Consider the following 16,631-nt stretch of genomic DNA (forward strand, 5'->3'; position numbering starts at 1 on the left):
AACACTTGTCAGTATAGAACTCCTAGTTCTGAGTTAATACTTCAATATCTTTTTCCAAACAATAATTTTTTTGAAAATCGTAAATATCACTAATTAATTCCCACCATTCAAAATAAGCATTTGTTTTACTTTGGCAATAGCTAAACACATTCTGCTACATTTCCTTGTGAGTGTCCCAAGTTGGGTTGATGAGCAGAAAGGTCCACCTAGGTGAAAATAAATCCAGACAGTAACTGGCATTGTTTTCTTGGGAAACAACAACATGCATGATGCTGCCTTCCTGGGACACTGTTCTACCTGCCAACGTAGAAGAGCAGGAAAGAAAGCACACTCACAGAAAAGTATACGTTTTCCCCTAGATAATAAACTAATAACTCTGAGTGCTGATTACTCAATGCATGTGCTCGTTCAGAAACAGGTCTCAGTGGCCACAGAAAGACTACCTTAACTGAATAATCAAGACCCATCATGTGTGGTGTGGACAGCATACCCAAATTGTACACAATTAGGACTGTGTGAACTAGGCATGTCAAGAGATATCATCAAGCTTTCATCATCTAAAATCCAGGAGCTTAATCAGTAAATTATGCACTTCATGGCAATAATACATTTGATGAATATTCAAAGATTCATAAGAAAATATTCATATTTACATGGAGGGTTTTAGGAATATATTGGAAGTGTGATGCTTTTTGAGGCAGAATGCAATTTTAGTATGTTGAATGCATATAAAGAAGGATTAATAGTTGTCACATACAGAAGGTACTATATGTTTTCACATCTATGGTTGAACTTCATACTTGGCTCTCTCTAATTTGATGCACTGTGTTATGTGGTATATCTGAATAGCTGGTTCTTTCAGTTTGTCGAGTAAGATTTGGAGGAGTTACATTGTCTGTAAATGGATTGAGCTAGTTTGGTTCCGTCTTGATCTTAGAGGGCCCTGTTGGAGCATCTGTCTCTGTCAGAGTAGCCAAAATGTACAATGCAACTTGTTTTTGTGAACAAAAATCGTATAAATTCACTGACTATCATGTTGGGAACAACCAGGTCTTAACGATCTCCTGAAATGTAAGTGATTTTCGGTGGTTCTAATCTTTGCAGGTGAGGAATTCCATAGTTTGATGGCCTGAACCATTAAAGTAGTTCCACCAATGGTTTTTCCTCCAGTAAGTAGGAAATATTACAAGCAGTGTCATCCTCCAATGTATGTTCCTCTTTTGGAGTACTTGGTGAATTTTGTTTTTAGTAATTTTGGATCTTTGCCATGTATTGCTTCTTAAATGATCTATGTTAGTTTGAAAGAGGGTCATCTTTCAGATGCTTACCAGTGGGGACCTGTTAGAACTGGAGAGTTAGGGTCTTGTGGGTCCAAGTTGTTTTTGTTTTTTGTATGCCTTCTTCAATACTGCTGGGAAAATGTATGGTTTAGAGAAAAGTTGATACTATTTCTGACTGGGATAGCTGCAAATGCTCATAAAATTATATATTTTTTTAAATCTGGGGAGGACAGGGGTCTGATGGACAGGCATGTGCACTGCTTGTTTTCATCAGGTCTTGAAATTCTTGTATAATACTATATTGTAATGTATTTTGTTATATAATATTTAGATAAAAGACCCACAACGTCTCTTCAGGCATGGGCTGGTCTCCTCCTGAGCATCGTCCATTTCATAAAGTCCTTCACTGTGGGAACCTTCTTCTTGATATAGACATCCAGGATCCGGTAACTTCTCCCAGTAAGAATAGGAAACCTTCTTAACTACCAGGATTTCTAAGGAGTGGCAAAGAACTTGCTCTTCCCGGACACCTGACATGCCATCAAACCAATGCCACCACTCAAGAAAAGCCTTGCCTGTGAACCAACTATCACATCATGGAGACCAATGGATCATGGTAGGAAAGTTTAAGCATATATTTACCTACCTTACAAACATTTGTGTCACTGATGTGTAAATCATGCACCAACCCTGCAGAGACACGAATAGAGCGCCTCACCTTCCCTCATATACATAACCTAAAGTTTCCCTTGTAAGATTAAATTATGACAATACACTCTGCCACCCATGAGTAATAACCTGGGTAATCTCTTGTCCGACTGCCCATAGCTACAATTCAGTCTAAAATACTGTAATGAAGTGATATATATGTGTTACACTACTGTACACTGCAATAAAACATGGAGTGAAAAAGTCAAATGCATGCAGCATGCTTTTTCACCTTTATAGCATCTCATTTTGCAATACTTTCCTACTTACTTCAGCTTTCTTTTGTTACTTTGGCTATTCATTACATCTATACCACGCCAATTTTCTACGAGTAAGGCTTTGCTCTTTTGTGTTAAGCTTCCAAAGGGAAGCCAGGTGTTCCATGGACAAACCAGTTTACTTTTGTAGGGCTAAATGCTGGGTCCTTGTGTGAACTCAGCCACAGCTCACATCGAGACTGTGGCATCGGTCTCTTCTAGGTTTTGCACAGTTTTATGGAGCTGTCAGTTACACAGACTGGTTATAATAATACTACTCAGAGTCCAATGTAGATATAGTGTACATTAATTAGTTCGCAGCATCAGGTCCAGTCTTAAAATGCAGAAATGATAAAAATATAGATCCCACTTATAAATATGATTAAGTTGACCGATCCTAATCTTTCTTTTCTCCCAATCAAACAAGAGTAAAATGTTCAGGGACCTCCAACAGAGGTCCCGCCCCCTAATACAATAGATTGACAATATAAAAATGTGAGCCCCAGGAAGGTCTTGGGGAAACGCCAGAGCAGTGGGTGGGAGAGTACAGGTATACCCCATTAATCTACAATTGCTGTCTGGGTGTAAAGCTTGAAGTGACAGAACAGTTGGGCAACTTGAAGGGGGAGAGGGAGGAAAGCAATCAGGGAGCGGTAAGAATGTGGATGCTCTTGCACAAGAAGTTGTGACGTATAAGCTGCTGAGTTGGTCCCATTTTATAATATGTAAGCTTTACTAGGGAAAGTGTAACTCAAGTTAAAAAAATATAATTTTATTGAAATGTTTAAAACGTTGATGGAAATTTAAAACGCCGGTTTAAATGACCTCAAATAAAAAGGGTGTGTATTATAGACATATTCAAAAGGGTCCTTCACCTTAGAGGCTAGTAGCAACCATAAAGAAGCTGTAGAAGTGGACAGTACAATAACAATTGTCAAACTTTCACTTGTAACCATGAAGTTTGCAACTAGGAGCGGAAAAGCCATAAAAGGTTGCCCAAGCTGTTTAGGTCGAACCTAGCGCAGCGCGCATTTGCTGCTCTGCAAGGCTGTTTGTAACTGCTCTATGTGGGTCGGACTCCCCCCATGCATTGGGTTTGCTTTTGCGTGTGTCTTTCAATAATGAAAGCACGCAAATGGCTAAAGGCGGGTGCATGTCCCACCTCTTTTGTAATGTTTACTCCCATGCCGTTTTGCCTGCAGGAGCGAGCAGCGGCGCGCAGGGTGGCAGCTGCATTCCTCGTGGGTCGGGCTACTAACTTTTGCTCTTTCCTCGCAGCTCGCTCCCCTGACAGTGGGGCAGCCCCTCTACCCCCGCCCTTTGTAATCTCATTCCATAATTGTTCATTTCCTCTCCAAGGTTTCTCGACCTGGGTGGCATTCACACCTTTTCCCCAGGGAAGGAGATCTGGGGTAGCAGCTGCTGCGTAGCACAGCCTGCGGATGGCAAACATCCCCTGAACTGTGGGCTATGTGTGCACTCTAAAGTGCTTCAGAAACATCAGTTCTCTGTGATACACACACACACGTGACGTGGTTGCTCTATGCTTAGTGTGTGTTAGACGCTTTACTTGTAGCACCAACGTGTGGAGTGCTTCCTCCACTTTGGCAAAGGTGTGCAGCTTAAGGAAAGTGCTTCCCTCCTTCAAGAAGGAGCACTCCAAAGGTGGCGTTTGGTGAGCGCTTTGTCTGTCTTAACTGGAGTAGCACTAAAGCAGCAGCAGTGAGTATCACTTGTCTAGAAAAGTCTTCCTTACTGTGAAATGGAATGTTTTCTTCACGGTTTGTTTGGACACAGTCTTTATGTTTTAAATGCTTGAAACGTGCTGCTCCCCTTTGAATGGAATTCAACACCATTGTTGCAAGCCTCACACCCTGTTTATGTGCAGGGTACAATTAGTGTGTCTGCGGAATGGTGGCCTGTGTGAGAAGGGAGCAGAGCGGGCAGCCGCCCCCTCACTTCTATTTATATGCATGCTTGATGCAAGCAGTGCCGGCTCAGGCGATTAAAGAGGTGCTTGTACCTAGTGCTAAATTTCTGTTTAAAAACAAGACAAAAAAAGTGTAGAGCCACAAGCTTTCTTAGCAGAACAGGAATGGGGAACGATATGCGGAAAATGCTCAAGACAGCCCCACCTCCTTAGTCTAATTGCTCAATCTCTTTTTCCATCCATTCTCTTTTCTTCTCTTCACGTTCGCTTCTCCCTCTCTTGTCGTTTTCTCTATCTTCCTCCTCCTCCTCTTTCTCTCTTGAAGCCTCCCCCTGCCTGCTGCGGCTAATCTCAGGCAAAGTCTAGGCCCTGTTCAGAAGAAAGGCTAAGCATTTCAAAGTCCTCACAGCTTTAAATCCTTTATTTTACAGAATCTAACACATTAAAACTGAAAAGGTGTGGTCCAGAAACCAAAAGATTTGTGATGACAGCAGCAATGAGAAACAGCAGAGTCTTTTGGTATGAAAGAACGTCAGTCAGCCAAAATTCTGATAGCAGGAACCATAATTGTTTTTGCAAATTGTGCATCCCCCCAAACAGAAATTGTCAAGAAGGGGAATGCTGTAGTAATGCTGCTTTGGTATATGTTTTTGTTGAGACAGACCACATTCTAAGGTAGCTTCGTGGGTTAATGTACTTGCTGCTGAGAGCTGTGTGTAGTCTGATCGTTTACCAGTGTGAATCATCACAACATAACTTAAAAGGTTCTGGTAGCTGCAATTAAACTACAGGTACAGTGGTTAATGGAGCTACACAGGAACAGTGATTAATCCAAATTCCTGTGGAAATGCGATCGCGTCAGGGTTCGGGGAAGCTGCTCCGTCAAGTTCCAAGGGGCCCTCTGGAACTTGACGGAGCAGCTTCCCCAAAGGAACTTGGGTTAATCACTGTTCCTGTGTTGATTTAATTCTGGTGCTAATATTAATCGATTGGGGTCTTCTATACCCCTGTGGACATCCCACTGCTGTGGAGCTTCCCAATGCCTCTTACAGCATTTTTGCGGACTATTCACCTTTGGGAATAGCTTTGTGGGATGCCCTTCACTGGCACCAGGACTAATTTGCCCTTTTCTCCCTTCTGTCGTGAAGAAGACTCGCAAGCTGAGGTAGTAAAGTACCCGAAACGCACACGTCGGGTCGAAACGTGGACGCATTCCCCCATCAAGGGCCTCTACCAGTTCATTTCCTCTCCATCAGGATGTTGTATTCATGCACTTACTGAATAAAACACAGTATGTTGTAAATAACTGTCATGGACAGGCCATTTTGTGTATATGTACTGTATATCTAAGAAATTTTCGTTTCAGGGTGTACATTTGGCTTAAAACTACAGTGAATTGTATTAATTACAAGTGGTTGACCAGTTCGGCAACCGCTGCATGGTAAAACCTTTCCCTCAATAGATGTTTATATATAAGGGAACAAAAAACATTTTAACATGTTTTTATCATAACTTTTCAACATGCTGCACAGCAGACACGCTGCTCTACAACATAATTTACAGACATTGGCAAAACCAACAGCTCTGGCTAAGCACATATGAGGTCCCAAAGGCGAGACCTATTGGCTATGCCAATGCTTGTTTTCAAATGCAGACATACAGAAAGCCAATGAGCCTCAGGGGTGATAAGTAAAAGATCATATCTAAACAGATGCAGGAAATATAATAAGAAAAAATGTAAACCTACAAATCAGATGGCGTAAATTAAAATGTATCTACATCGTCTTGCAGTTCCTCCTTATAGAAAAACCGAGGATCTCACCATACTACTAACATAGTTGATGCTAGGTTATTGCAACATGGTGTAAATGGGACAAGATCATCATATAAAATAATCAAGCAGAGTGGCTAACACTACATTGTAAAGTGGCCATTTTCACCAGCCTGAAAACACTCCACCTGCTCCCTATGGAGGATTTCCTCAAATTTTAAGTGCTCTGCGCAGTGCGCAACTTGATCTGGAAAAATGGTCGGAGAAGCATACACAAAAGGGTTTTAGAAAGTGCTCCAGATAGGAACGTTCATTCAGCAAAAACTCTACACGTTGGACTGACATTAATGAAGTCTGTAATAGTGGTCTCATGGCCCTAAACTATGCAACACTGTCCACCAGGCAAGACGCTATAACACAGTAGTCAGTAGGGAACTACTAACAAAACTCTTCAGATGAGCATGTGAGTTAGACCCATGGCCTCACAAACAGCATCAAATTGGATGACAAACACTTTGTGAACATATCATCCGAAGCACAATCAGCACACTACTAGATAAGCCAGCAGAATGTTTGCCAAACTTAACACTGAACACTAGCCATAGATGAGTATCTAGCAGGGTTATTCTAAATTTATAAGCAGCACTTTTTTACCTTAACGCAATCCTCAATTTTCGCTTATTCGCTCATCCACAGCACATGGAAAATGGCTACAAGGAAACCCACTAGTGCTATCGAAAACAATAAAATAAATTAAAGTTTAAGTATGTAGAATTTGTTTCCACCAACAAGGAATGGTCCTCTAACTTCTCATACCAATTACCACAAAATTAGAGTGGTATGCTCCATCCTATCAGCATCTATGACCCAAAACGTAGACATGCTAGTCCAGGTGGTCAATTCTAGGGCTGACAGGCCTTTTTTTATACCATCAAGCATTACCTCGGTGGGCTGGAGCCCTTGGACAGCAGTCTTGAAAACCCAAGTCGCTACTGTGCCTCTGACACTTTCCTCAGCTCCCAGAGGTTAATTGCAGTAGGCATAGGAAGGCTTCAAAAGAGAGAGAAAGAGAGGGAGGGGAAAGTTGGAAGAGAAAGCGACCAGAGAGGTAGAAGACGACAAGAACTGTCCGCGAACAGAGCGGAGTTCACCACCCAGGGTTAAAAAAGTGTATATATAGGTCAACATGCTTCTTGTCTCAAGTGTCTCAAGTGTCGCTATCGATTTGGGCAATTCCTCAGGACTGGAAAATGGACTGCAAAATGAAACCTAATATACTTGTGGTTGAGGAAAATATATATAACATGAGAAAAATGTACCCCAATCATGCAATCAAATCCTCACAGTAAAATATACTAGGGGTGGGTGGAATTTGCCGAATCGCGTTATGCAAATCTCCGCGAAACGGTAAAAAATCTACACAAACACTCAGAAATTCAGCGAACACGCAGTATTGCTTGTTCGCGTTGCTTTTTTCCTCTTCGCAATTGCTGTTTGCATGCTCGGGGGGAAATATCTTGTGAACACGCATTTTGAGAACGAGAACAAAAAGTTTTTTTCGCAAAGTCGCGGAAAGCAGAATTTTGGGCAATTTTGCGTTCCCTGTGAAACGCGAAATTACCCAAATTCCGCAAATTCCACAAGCAGAATTGAATTTACCACCCAGGCCTAAAATATACCTTGGGATATCTAAAACCCGACGTAGTTTCGGTATGCTACTGACCCCTTAGGTGATGGCAGAACCCACAATAGCTGTGGAACAAAACCCTTCTCTGCCACCCTGACCAAAAGCCCAACCACAAGTAGATAAGGTTTAATTTTCCGGTACCGAAGATGAAGCATGACACCCACATGGGTGTGTGAGGGCTCTTACTTCTGATCCCCAGATGTGTTGTCGCAGTTCTCTTGACCTAGATCCTCCTGTCCTTCAATCCCCCCAGGAACTGCATTCGTTTTGTATTACATAGTTTACTACGGAGCCTTTACGCTGCACCTTACAGAGCTCCTTGTCCCCTCTATGTTTAACTCTGGGGTACTCCACAGATGTTCGTGCCAGATGAGTTTGATAGGTGTGTGTGTGTGTGTGTGTACGATTTTGCTTCAAAAGCCCCCATCTTGAATTGACAGTGGTGAATATATCAGTTGAAGGCCCTATCATGAGGAATTTCAACCAACCAACGTCTTTCAGCAGACAAATCATGATTACAAGTTCATTAAAAGTCAGCCTATATTTGTTCTCAGTGCCTAATTATGATCTTGGCAGACAGGGTTACTCCGTCTTAAATGTGACAGATATCCCATCCACCAAATTACAATTCCATATTATCTTATCGAACTCGTCATACAGCGGATAAGATGGCCAATCACGTTTGTGACGCACGATCCCATGCACCAAGATCGTAATCAGGCATTTAGTCATATTTGTTTAAGGCACTATGCACGTAGAATCTGTAGATGCTCTTTAATTTCTTACTCACTCATGAACATAGTGTGTGTGACCCATCATATACCTGTCCATGTGCGGAATGATGTTGAGTTAATGACCACAGCAGGGTCACATCACCCACCTCAGGCAAATCCATTGCAACTCTCACCTTCTCTTAGTACTTGTGTAACTTCCCCTCTCACTACAGTATGTGTTAATGACCAACATTCAGATACACTACTTACCATCTCAGGAAGATTGCTTGCAGAGATATATAGCAATAAATACAAAGTACTTTTAAAATATCCCAAACGGAAAATACCTCCATTAGATCAGTATGCGATTGCCTCATTTCATGAATGCTTGTTTCCAATGCCTGTAGAGGATTTTCAATGTCTGCCATCATCCTTGCCAGTTCTTGTCGTCTTCTTTTGCTCTCTAATTGTTTGCTTTTCAAGTCCGCTAAGATGGCAGAATTTCGTACCTATGTTTTACAATGTTTTTAGAAAGAAAATATGTAAATAACAAGAATCAATGAGAATATCAACAACAACCTGCAAGAATCTTACTTTCACCACCAACAAATACACAAATATTTAACCATCAAAAATCTTATGAAGCTAAATACACTTATTCTGTAAGGATTTGCCATATCAGTTTCCAAAAACAGCGGACCCCTGTATTTCACCAGATTACCAATTCACACAACAAGCATTGGTAAAGCCAATAAGTCTGTATTTAATGTGCTAACACATATGGAATTAGAAAACTATGGAACGAGTGGATAGAGAGGGTTATAGCGGTGAAGTATCACTCAATCAGTTCAATGAAATCACTTGATGGGATGTGGAAGGATACACCGAAACAGCTACTAGCATTTGGTAAGATATGAATACACCACTGGGCTGACAAAGTCACATGACTGAACGGGGCTGAACGGGGCTGGTCCAAGAAGGCTGATCATTGAAGAGGAGGCCTTCAAGGCATCGCTATCTTTATTATAAAATGCAGGTTGTGTGCCAGCGCTTTATCAAGACCAGGACGACAAAACTAATATATATCCCATTTATCACAGATGTTTTTAAATGAATTATTATTGTGCCCTTTACATTTTTGTAACATAGAAATAAATCATGGCTCATATATATTAAAAAATTACAAACTTAAAATGTCAAACTGTAATAGAGGGCAATGGGAACCACGCTTAATACAAGCGTATTACCTGCTTCAACGCACTTGCTATTTTGGCAAATTGGGAACTACAATCATCACGTTTACCATGACCATAGAATATGAACAAATGAAATATAGTCTATGCTTCCAGGATTCACTGTGGACAGCTAAGGCTATAGGTCACACCTTCACCTTTCTACCACATGATGTCCACACAGCAGTCACACCATGTTGTGCTCGCCAATGATTACTGCCATTTCCGATACCAGACATATACATGAAAGTTTCTCGATCATGAACTGATTCATATTGTTTTGGAGAGTAGTGAATCAATCCCATATTCCATGATAATTTTATAAAGCATACTTTCATTAAACATAACTCAAGATTTTTAAATTCATTTTTATCAACATACTCAATTATCCATTTACCTAAAACTCCCATGCTTTCGAAATGAGTAAGTAAGAGGAACAGTAGAATCTGGTAATGCCCAACTCCTGAGGTCGTTGAAGGACTGATGAAAAAGATATATGTTGGAAGCATGGGAGTTTGAGGTAAAGAAGAGAAAGGCAGAACTGCCAACTTGGAAAGATATCGGAGAATTTGAATGGTGAAATGGTTGTATTAGGCTTGACACTTAGATATACACAGTGAGATATTCTACAAAGAACCAAGAAACCAAAGCATAAGAGGGTGACAAGATTCAAAAATGAAACTCACACTGAATTGGTGAATGAAACTGGTCAAGAATCTATCAGCCCTGAGGAAGTGGCAGAAGACATAAAACATGTGTTGACTGTGACAATTTTGAATTTTAATAAAAACTGAAGATAACTTGTGTTGAAGCCTACAAAGAATATGTGTTATATCATTGGAGCAAGCCATTGTGAAATGCTCATGGACTGTTTATATGGACACAAAATATATAGTTAGTAAATGCATAAATATATATTCCCTGAAAAAAACAAAGGGTAAAGGGATGTGTGAGCACTTGTATGAGTCTGTGAATGGGTATGTGAGTGGTTGTGTGTGTATGTAAGTTAGTGTATGAGAGGTTGCATGGTGGTGTGAGTGAACGTGTGAGTGTTTCTGTAAGGTCATCAGTGATGTCACTGACCATGTCATGAGTGATGTGATAAGCAGTGCATTGCGGGAGCGTAAGTTATAGTTAGCTGAGGTAACTATAATTGTTGAATTTCTGTGATTTTGTATGAGTGAAATGTGAGCCTAACTATAACATCACTGTAACCTTTGTTTTTTTCAGTGAATTTCTATGTTTTTTTAAATTCTATTTCCTAACTATACCATCCTTGTAACCTTAGTTTTTTTCTACGAATATTTATGATTTTTTAAATGTTATTTCCTAACAATAATGAACCCTGTAATGTCTGGATGTTTTTATTGAAATTCTAAGGTTTCTTAGATGTTTTTGCTAACTGTAACCTGTAACCTTTGAGAGTGGGTGTGTGAGTGGCTGTATAGATCAGTGGGTGAGTTAGTGGCTGTATGGGTCTGTGAGTGGCTGTACAAGTCAGTGAGTTGGTGTGTGAGTGGTTTTGTGGATGTGTGTGTAGGTTTGTGAGTGACTATGGGCCCGATTCACAGAATGAACTTAAGACTCAATCCTAAACTTACTACTATTTTGGTATTCACAGAATGCACTTACTACTTTTGGCATTCACAGAATGCACTTACTACTTTTGGTATTCACAGAATGAACTTACTACTTTTGGTATTCACAGAAGTTAGGATTTTGTCTTAAGTCTGTCTTAAGTCTGTCTTAAGTTTGTCTTAAGTCTGTCTTAAGTCTGTCTTAAGACAAACTTAAGACAAAATCCTAACTTCTGTGAATACCAAAAGTAGTAAGTTCATTCTGTGAATGCCAAAAGTAGTAAGTGCATTCTGTGAATACCAAAAGTAGTAAGTGCATTCTGTGAATACCAAAATAGTAGTAAATTTAGGATTAAGTCTTAAATTCATTCTGTGAATCGGGCCCTATGGATCATGAGTGTGTGAGTGACTGGGTCTAGAAGTAGATGTTAGAGTGGCAGAATGGGTGTGTGAGTAGATGTTTGAGTGTCTGTATGGGTGTATCAGTAGCTGTGAGAGCGACTGCATCAAAACTGAACCTTCACCTGCCCCTTTATCTAACAAAAGTCCACAGCTTTGCACAAAATGTCTACCCAACAGGAGTACTTTCTATTGGTCAATTATTAATTGCTTTCTCCTTTGGTAAATGTCTGGTGGGTATTCCACACTTCTGCAGCAAAATGGACCACAAGGAAATGTCTCCAGTGACCTTGTGTGCATTTTGACAATGTGACTGTTCCTTGTGCTTCTTCATCCAGAACTCCGTGATGATAAAATGAATCCTCCTATACCGAAGAAGAGACTACAAAGTGGTGAATTACCACCAAATAAGGGTACTTCCACTTAGCTATATCAAGCAAGTACATCTTTGTTTGGGGGCAAGTGCATATTCTTTGGCATCAAGAAGGCATCACCAAAATCGGCAGGAATCACGCTAGGCGGTCTTTTGGTAGGGTATCCATCATCCTGGTAAAAGATGGAAGGACTCTTACATATTACTAAACTGGATGGGGTGGGGCCAAATGAGTGGAGCTTCAGGTGATTTTGCACATTTGAAAACTGGTAGTCATTTAAAGAGAGAACCATGGACTCTGCTCCCACCAGGGAGGCCAAGAAAGAACCGACTCATCAAAGTTACTACAGATTTCACTCTGATAGACCAACAATGCATTCACCTTCACCAAAGATTTCAGATAATTTTTCAATGTGGTATTAATATTGAGAAAGTCATTGTCAATATGAATAACTATACATTCATGTATAAAAACAAAATCATATCTTTATCGACTAATTAGTCCGTTGTGAACTCCACATCAACTCTGACTCAGAAATACGTGGTTAGGCAGGCCCTGAGATCCAGACCCGAGGTTACTGATTGGCAGATCACAGATGTGGTACCACTTAGCCAGCATACAAATGCACGAACAGGAAATCCCACATCGATCCCACTGATAGACGCAGCAACACCACAATGGTCCAGGGAGATTGGCCCCAATAAAGCACACATGACCGGAGGGGTGCATTCATTCCCAAAACACCATGAAGTCAGATGGATGGCACATGGAGTTAGGAACACAGCCAATCAATGCCCAGTACACACAGAACACGCAGTGATCACGAGCTCCCTATGCCAGATGTCTGGAAACGTTACCCAATGGCCACATTGTGTCAACACAAGGTCGAGACCTATTTGTATTCCTCATCCAATACACTAATTTATGGCTCCAAAGACAGAGGTACACATTCCTTACCAAAAGAGGATCGCCAGACACATTTCATTACATTCGAAAAACTGTATAAAAGTCTATGTTCGACCGATTGTAAATTGAGGCAGTCCTCAAACCCTATGTCTGGGTCTGTGCTCCGGCAAGAAACTGTTCCTGTTTTGCCAAATGCCTCTTATTTTCTCAAGGTATTTCATGGTCAAGCAACAGTGAACTTGCAGAGAAAACACACTTGCTTTGCCTTCGCCAAGCCCAGAAACTAAGGATCATTTGTCATTTACAGAAGTTAAGCTTCAGCTGGGGCACTGGCTATGTTTATATTACCAGGTGCTTCCTGCTGAAGTTTAATTTACGTAAAATGAGCATCAGGGCCAGAACAGACTAGTCAAACTTCAATGGTGGAGGGGGCTACGCAACCCCCCTCCTGGGCCTATTTCGGCCCTGGTGACCACATCCCCCGAGGACCAGATAACATTTAATGGGAGAGAGGGGCCAAGCGGCACCCTTCCCTGAGCTGTTTTCAGTCCATGGGATGCCATCCCCCAGAGGCCTGGCCAAAATTCAATGTGGCCTGGCCTCCTGCTCCTGGGTGCCCTGGAGCCCACCCAAGGCACCCAGTGTCTTATGTTGGAGACCGCAGGAGGAGCCTCAATGACCTGCAGTCTCTGCCTGCTCCCTGCTTTCTGAAAATAGAACAATTGATGGACAGAATGCTGTGCAATGTCAAACATTCACCCCAGTACAGAGATCTGAGCCTGAATCCATAGTTTTTTGCTCCTATTGCCATTCCAGTTTGAATCCAGCCATATGCAAATCAGTCTTGACCTTGTTCCCGATGGGATCTGTCCAGCCCAAGCTGCCAGGTCAGGTCTTTCCTGGAGTGGAAACAAGCATCCTGGGATCGGTTTAGGGGTATCATACCTCGAGTGGCCCCTACCCTTCACCTTAAACATAGCCCCAGGAATGGAGTCGCTGGTGCCCTCTCCTAGCCCAGGGAGGGGGGCCACATGCTCCTCTCCCCTTTATTCAATTATAGGCCCCAGAAAGTTCTCCGCAAATTTGTGTCAAAAGTCCCAAATGTCTTTTTTTTGCGGTTTTTGTTAGGACTGTGGACTGATCCAGAGTCCCTAGATTGCTGCCACCTGGATGAGAATAGATTTGTCAGCTCTGCGAATCCTCACGCATTGTGATATATGCACATTTTTTTTTACCTTAATTTTCCAAAAATACTAAATGGAATTACAACAAATCACAAAAAGTACTTTTCCTGGACCAAGATCTAGCTTTCTACCTCACTTGGTACAAATCCGTTCAGCGGTTTGGGCTGTCTCTAAAGTTCCTAAGGAAAATGAATGGGGAAATGTGTTTAGGAACACCCACTTTTTCTTAGCCCCCGCCTGATGGATCACCACAAAACTTTTCATGTGCAAACCAGTCAAAAAGTAGCAATCTTTTGGAACTTTTTGTGGATATATATATATATATTCACAGAAAAAACCATAGGTTATAGTGGATATATAGTTAGGAATTAGCATTTACAAAACCTTATTTTACTCGCATAAAACCATTGAAATTCCATATATAGTTAGAAGCGCTAACTATATATCGCGCACCCGCAATCCACTGCTGATGATGTCACATATTACATCATTCATGACATGGTCAGTGACATCACTGATGACATCACTGATGACATCTCAAATGACATCACTGATGACATCACTGATCACAGCATCCAGTGATTGTATGTGTCTGTAAAGTTTAAATATGCTTTACATATTGAAGAATGAGTGGATGTATAAGTGTCTGGATGAAGAATTTAGTAGGTGCATGACTGACTGTATGAAAGAGTGATTAAATGTGTCTCACTGAGTGCATGGGTTAGTGACTAAACTGTCTTAATTTGTGCATCAGTATGTTTGTTGTTGTGTAAGCTGCTGCATGTGTTGATCAGTAGCTATAAGAGTGGCCATATGGGTTATTGATTGGTTGCCCAAGTATTTGAATGGGAGGCTGAGTGTGTGTGTGGGTGGCTGGGAGGTGCGTGACTCTGTGCATAGATGTGCAAGCAGTTGATTCACTAGGAGTATGAGTTCAAGAGTGCATGTGGAAACAGCTATATGGGCGGTTGACTGTGCATGGGTGTGTTGGTGAGTGAATGGATTTCTCATTGCTACATGCGCAAGTAAGTACGTATGTAAAACACAATACATGTGAGAGTTGACATATATAAATAACTGAACATAAGAGCCAGTGAATGTGTGAGTGGCTGTATCAATCACTGTGAGCTTGTATCAGGGATTATATAAGAGAGTAAATATGTGTTATTATATGTTTGAATAAGTAAGATGTGTATAACTGTATAGTTGAGAAAATGGAGGTGTGATTGATTCTTTGCATGACTGACTAGGTGTGTGAGTAACTCCATGGATGAGTGACAGTCTGTGAGTGTCTGTTTATACTGAGTGTATGTAAGGTTATATTAGAGTCTGAAGAGGTTCATTGTATTATCACATGAGTGATGTGATCAGTGATGACAAATGAGATGTCATCAGTGATGTCATTTGAGTTGTCATCAGTGATGTCATCAGTGATGTCATTTGAGATGTCATCAGTGATGTCATTTGAGTTGTCATCAGTGATGTCATCAGTGATGTCATTTGAGATGTCATCAGTGATGTCATCAGTGATGTCACTGACCATGTCATGAATGATGTAATATGTGACATCATCAGCAGTGGATTGCGGGTGCGCGATATATAGTTAGCGCTTCTAACTATATATGGAATTTCAATGGTTTTATGCGAGTAAAATAAGGTTTTGTAAATGCTAATTCCTAACTATATATCCACTATAACCTATGGTTTTTTCTGTGAATTTCATTGGTTTTTTAATAGCAAATATGAAAAGCTTTAAAATGTAAAGTACGTGATAGATAAAAACATTTTCGTATTTATGCACGCTGATGTGCTTTGAACGCTGCCCCCCTCCCCTCTTTTCTCTTAGTAGTACTCTCTCTTTGCAGATAGTGAAGAGTAGTTAACGCAGGCCTTTACCCCCGTTGTAATCCGTCCTGCCTGCTTGTCTCTCCATTTGATTGATTATTATCCAAGCATTTACTGTTTTTCAATTGATTCTCTTTGGTTCATTCTCTATTTACAAACAAGCACAAAGTCGCAATACTCTGTTTAGTCTTTGCAGATCGTGAAAAATCGTGTAAAAAAATAAAAGTAATCGAGCAAAATCAGTAGGCCACTAATTGGATCTCTTTTTGACCTCGCTAAAATAGAAATATTATAAACAACCCTTCATGAGAAATACGAAAATAGTGAGATGAACTGAGCTCCACACCATGAGGGCTGCAAGACAGCTCGGCTCCGTCACCCACCCCGCCCAAAATAACGACAAACCCTATGCAAATATTAAAAATATAGACAACACACCAGCAAAGAAACAGGGTAAAACATTTTATTAAATAACTATTTACATAACGTTGGTTTATAAGATGATGTCAGTAGTGGACCGATGTGTGAATAGGTCGGAAGCAGCACAAGGCGCCAAGATCCGGATGGAAAGTCCTGGATATTGGGTGCCATAGTTCAGAGTTCTGAGTTTGAGCCTTTTTCAATGCCTGTGCTTTGTTGTTTCCCCTCCATCAAAAACAAAAAAAATATATAAAACTGTGCAAAAATACAAAAAAAACAAAAAATGTTTACAAAAGCAGTGCTTGTAAGACTGTCTGAAGCTTATTTCCACCTACTGCAGCTTCACTA

General features: G+C 40.9%; 1 protein-coding gene across 2 annotated transcripts in view; it reads right to left on the reverse strand.

Moving 5' to 3' along the window:
• CCDC178 (coiled-coil domain containing 178) overlaps positions 1-16,631 on the reverse strand; it is a 1,232,457-nt gene that overhangs the window by 732,587 nt on the left and 483,239 nt on the right. For both annotated transcript variants that reach the window (XM_086966951.1, XM_086966950.1), the window contains exon 15: positions 8,694-8,855. In XM_086966951.1, the coding sequence (XP_086823077.1) occupies positions 8,694-8,855 (162 nt within the window). The remainder of the gene's footprint in view (positions 1-8,693; positions 8,856-16,631) is intronic.

This window comes from Lissotriton vulgaris, chromosome 4_1 (genome assembly GCF_964263255.1).
Source record: "Lissotriton vulgaris chromosome 4_1, aLisVul1.2, whole genome shotgun sequence".
NCBI classification, from domain to species: domain Eukaryota; kingdom Metazoa; phylum Chordata; class Amphibia; order Caudata; family Salamandridae; genus Lissotriton; species Lissotriton vulgaris.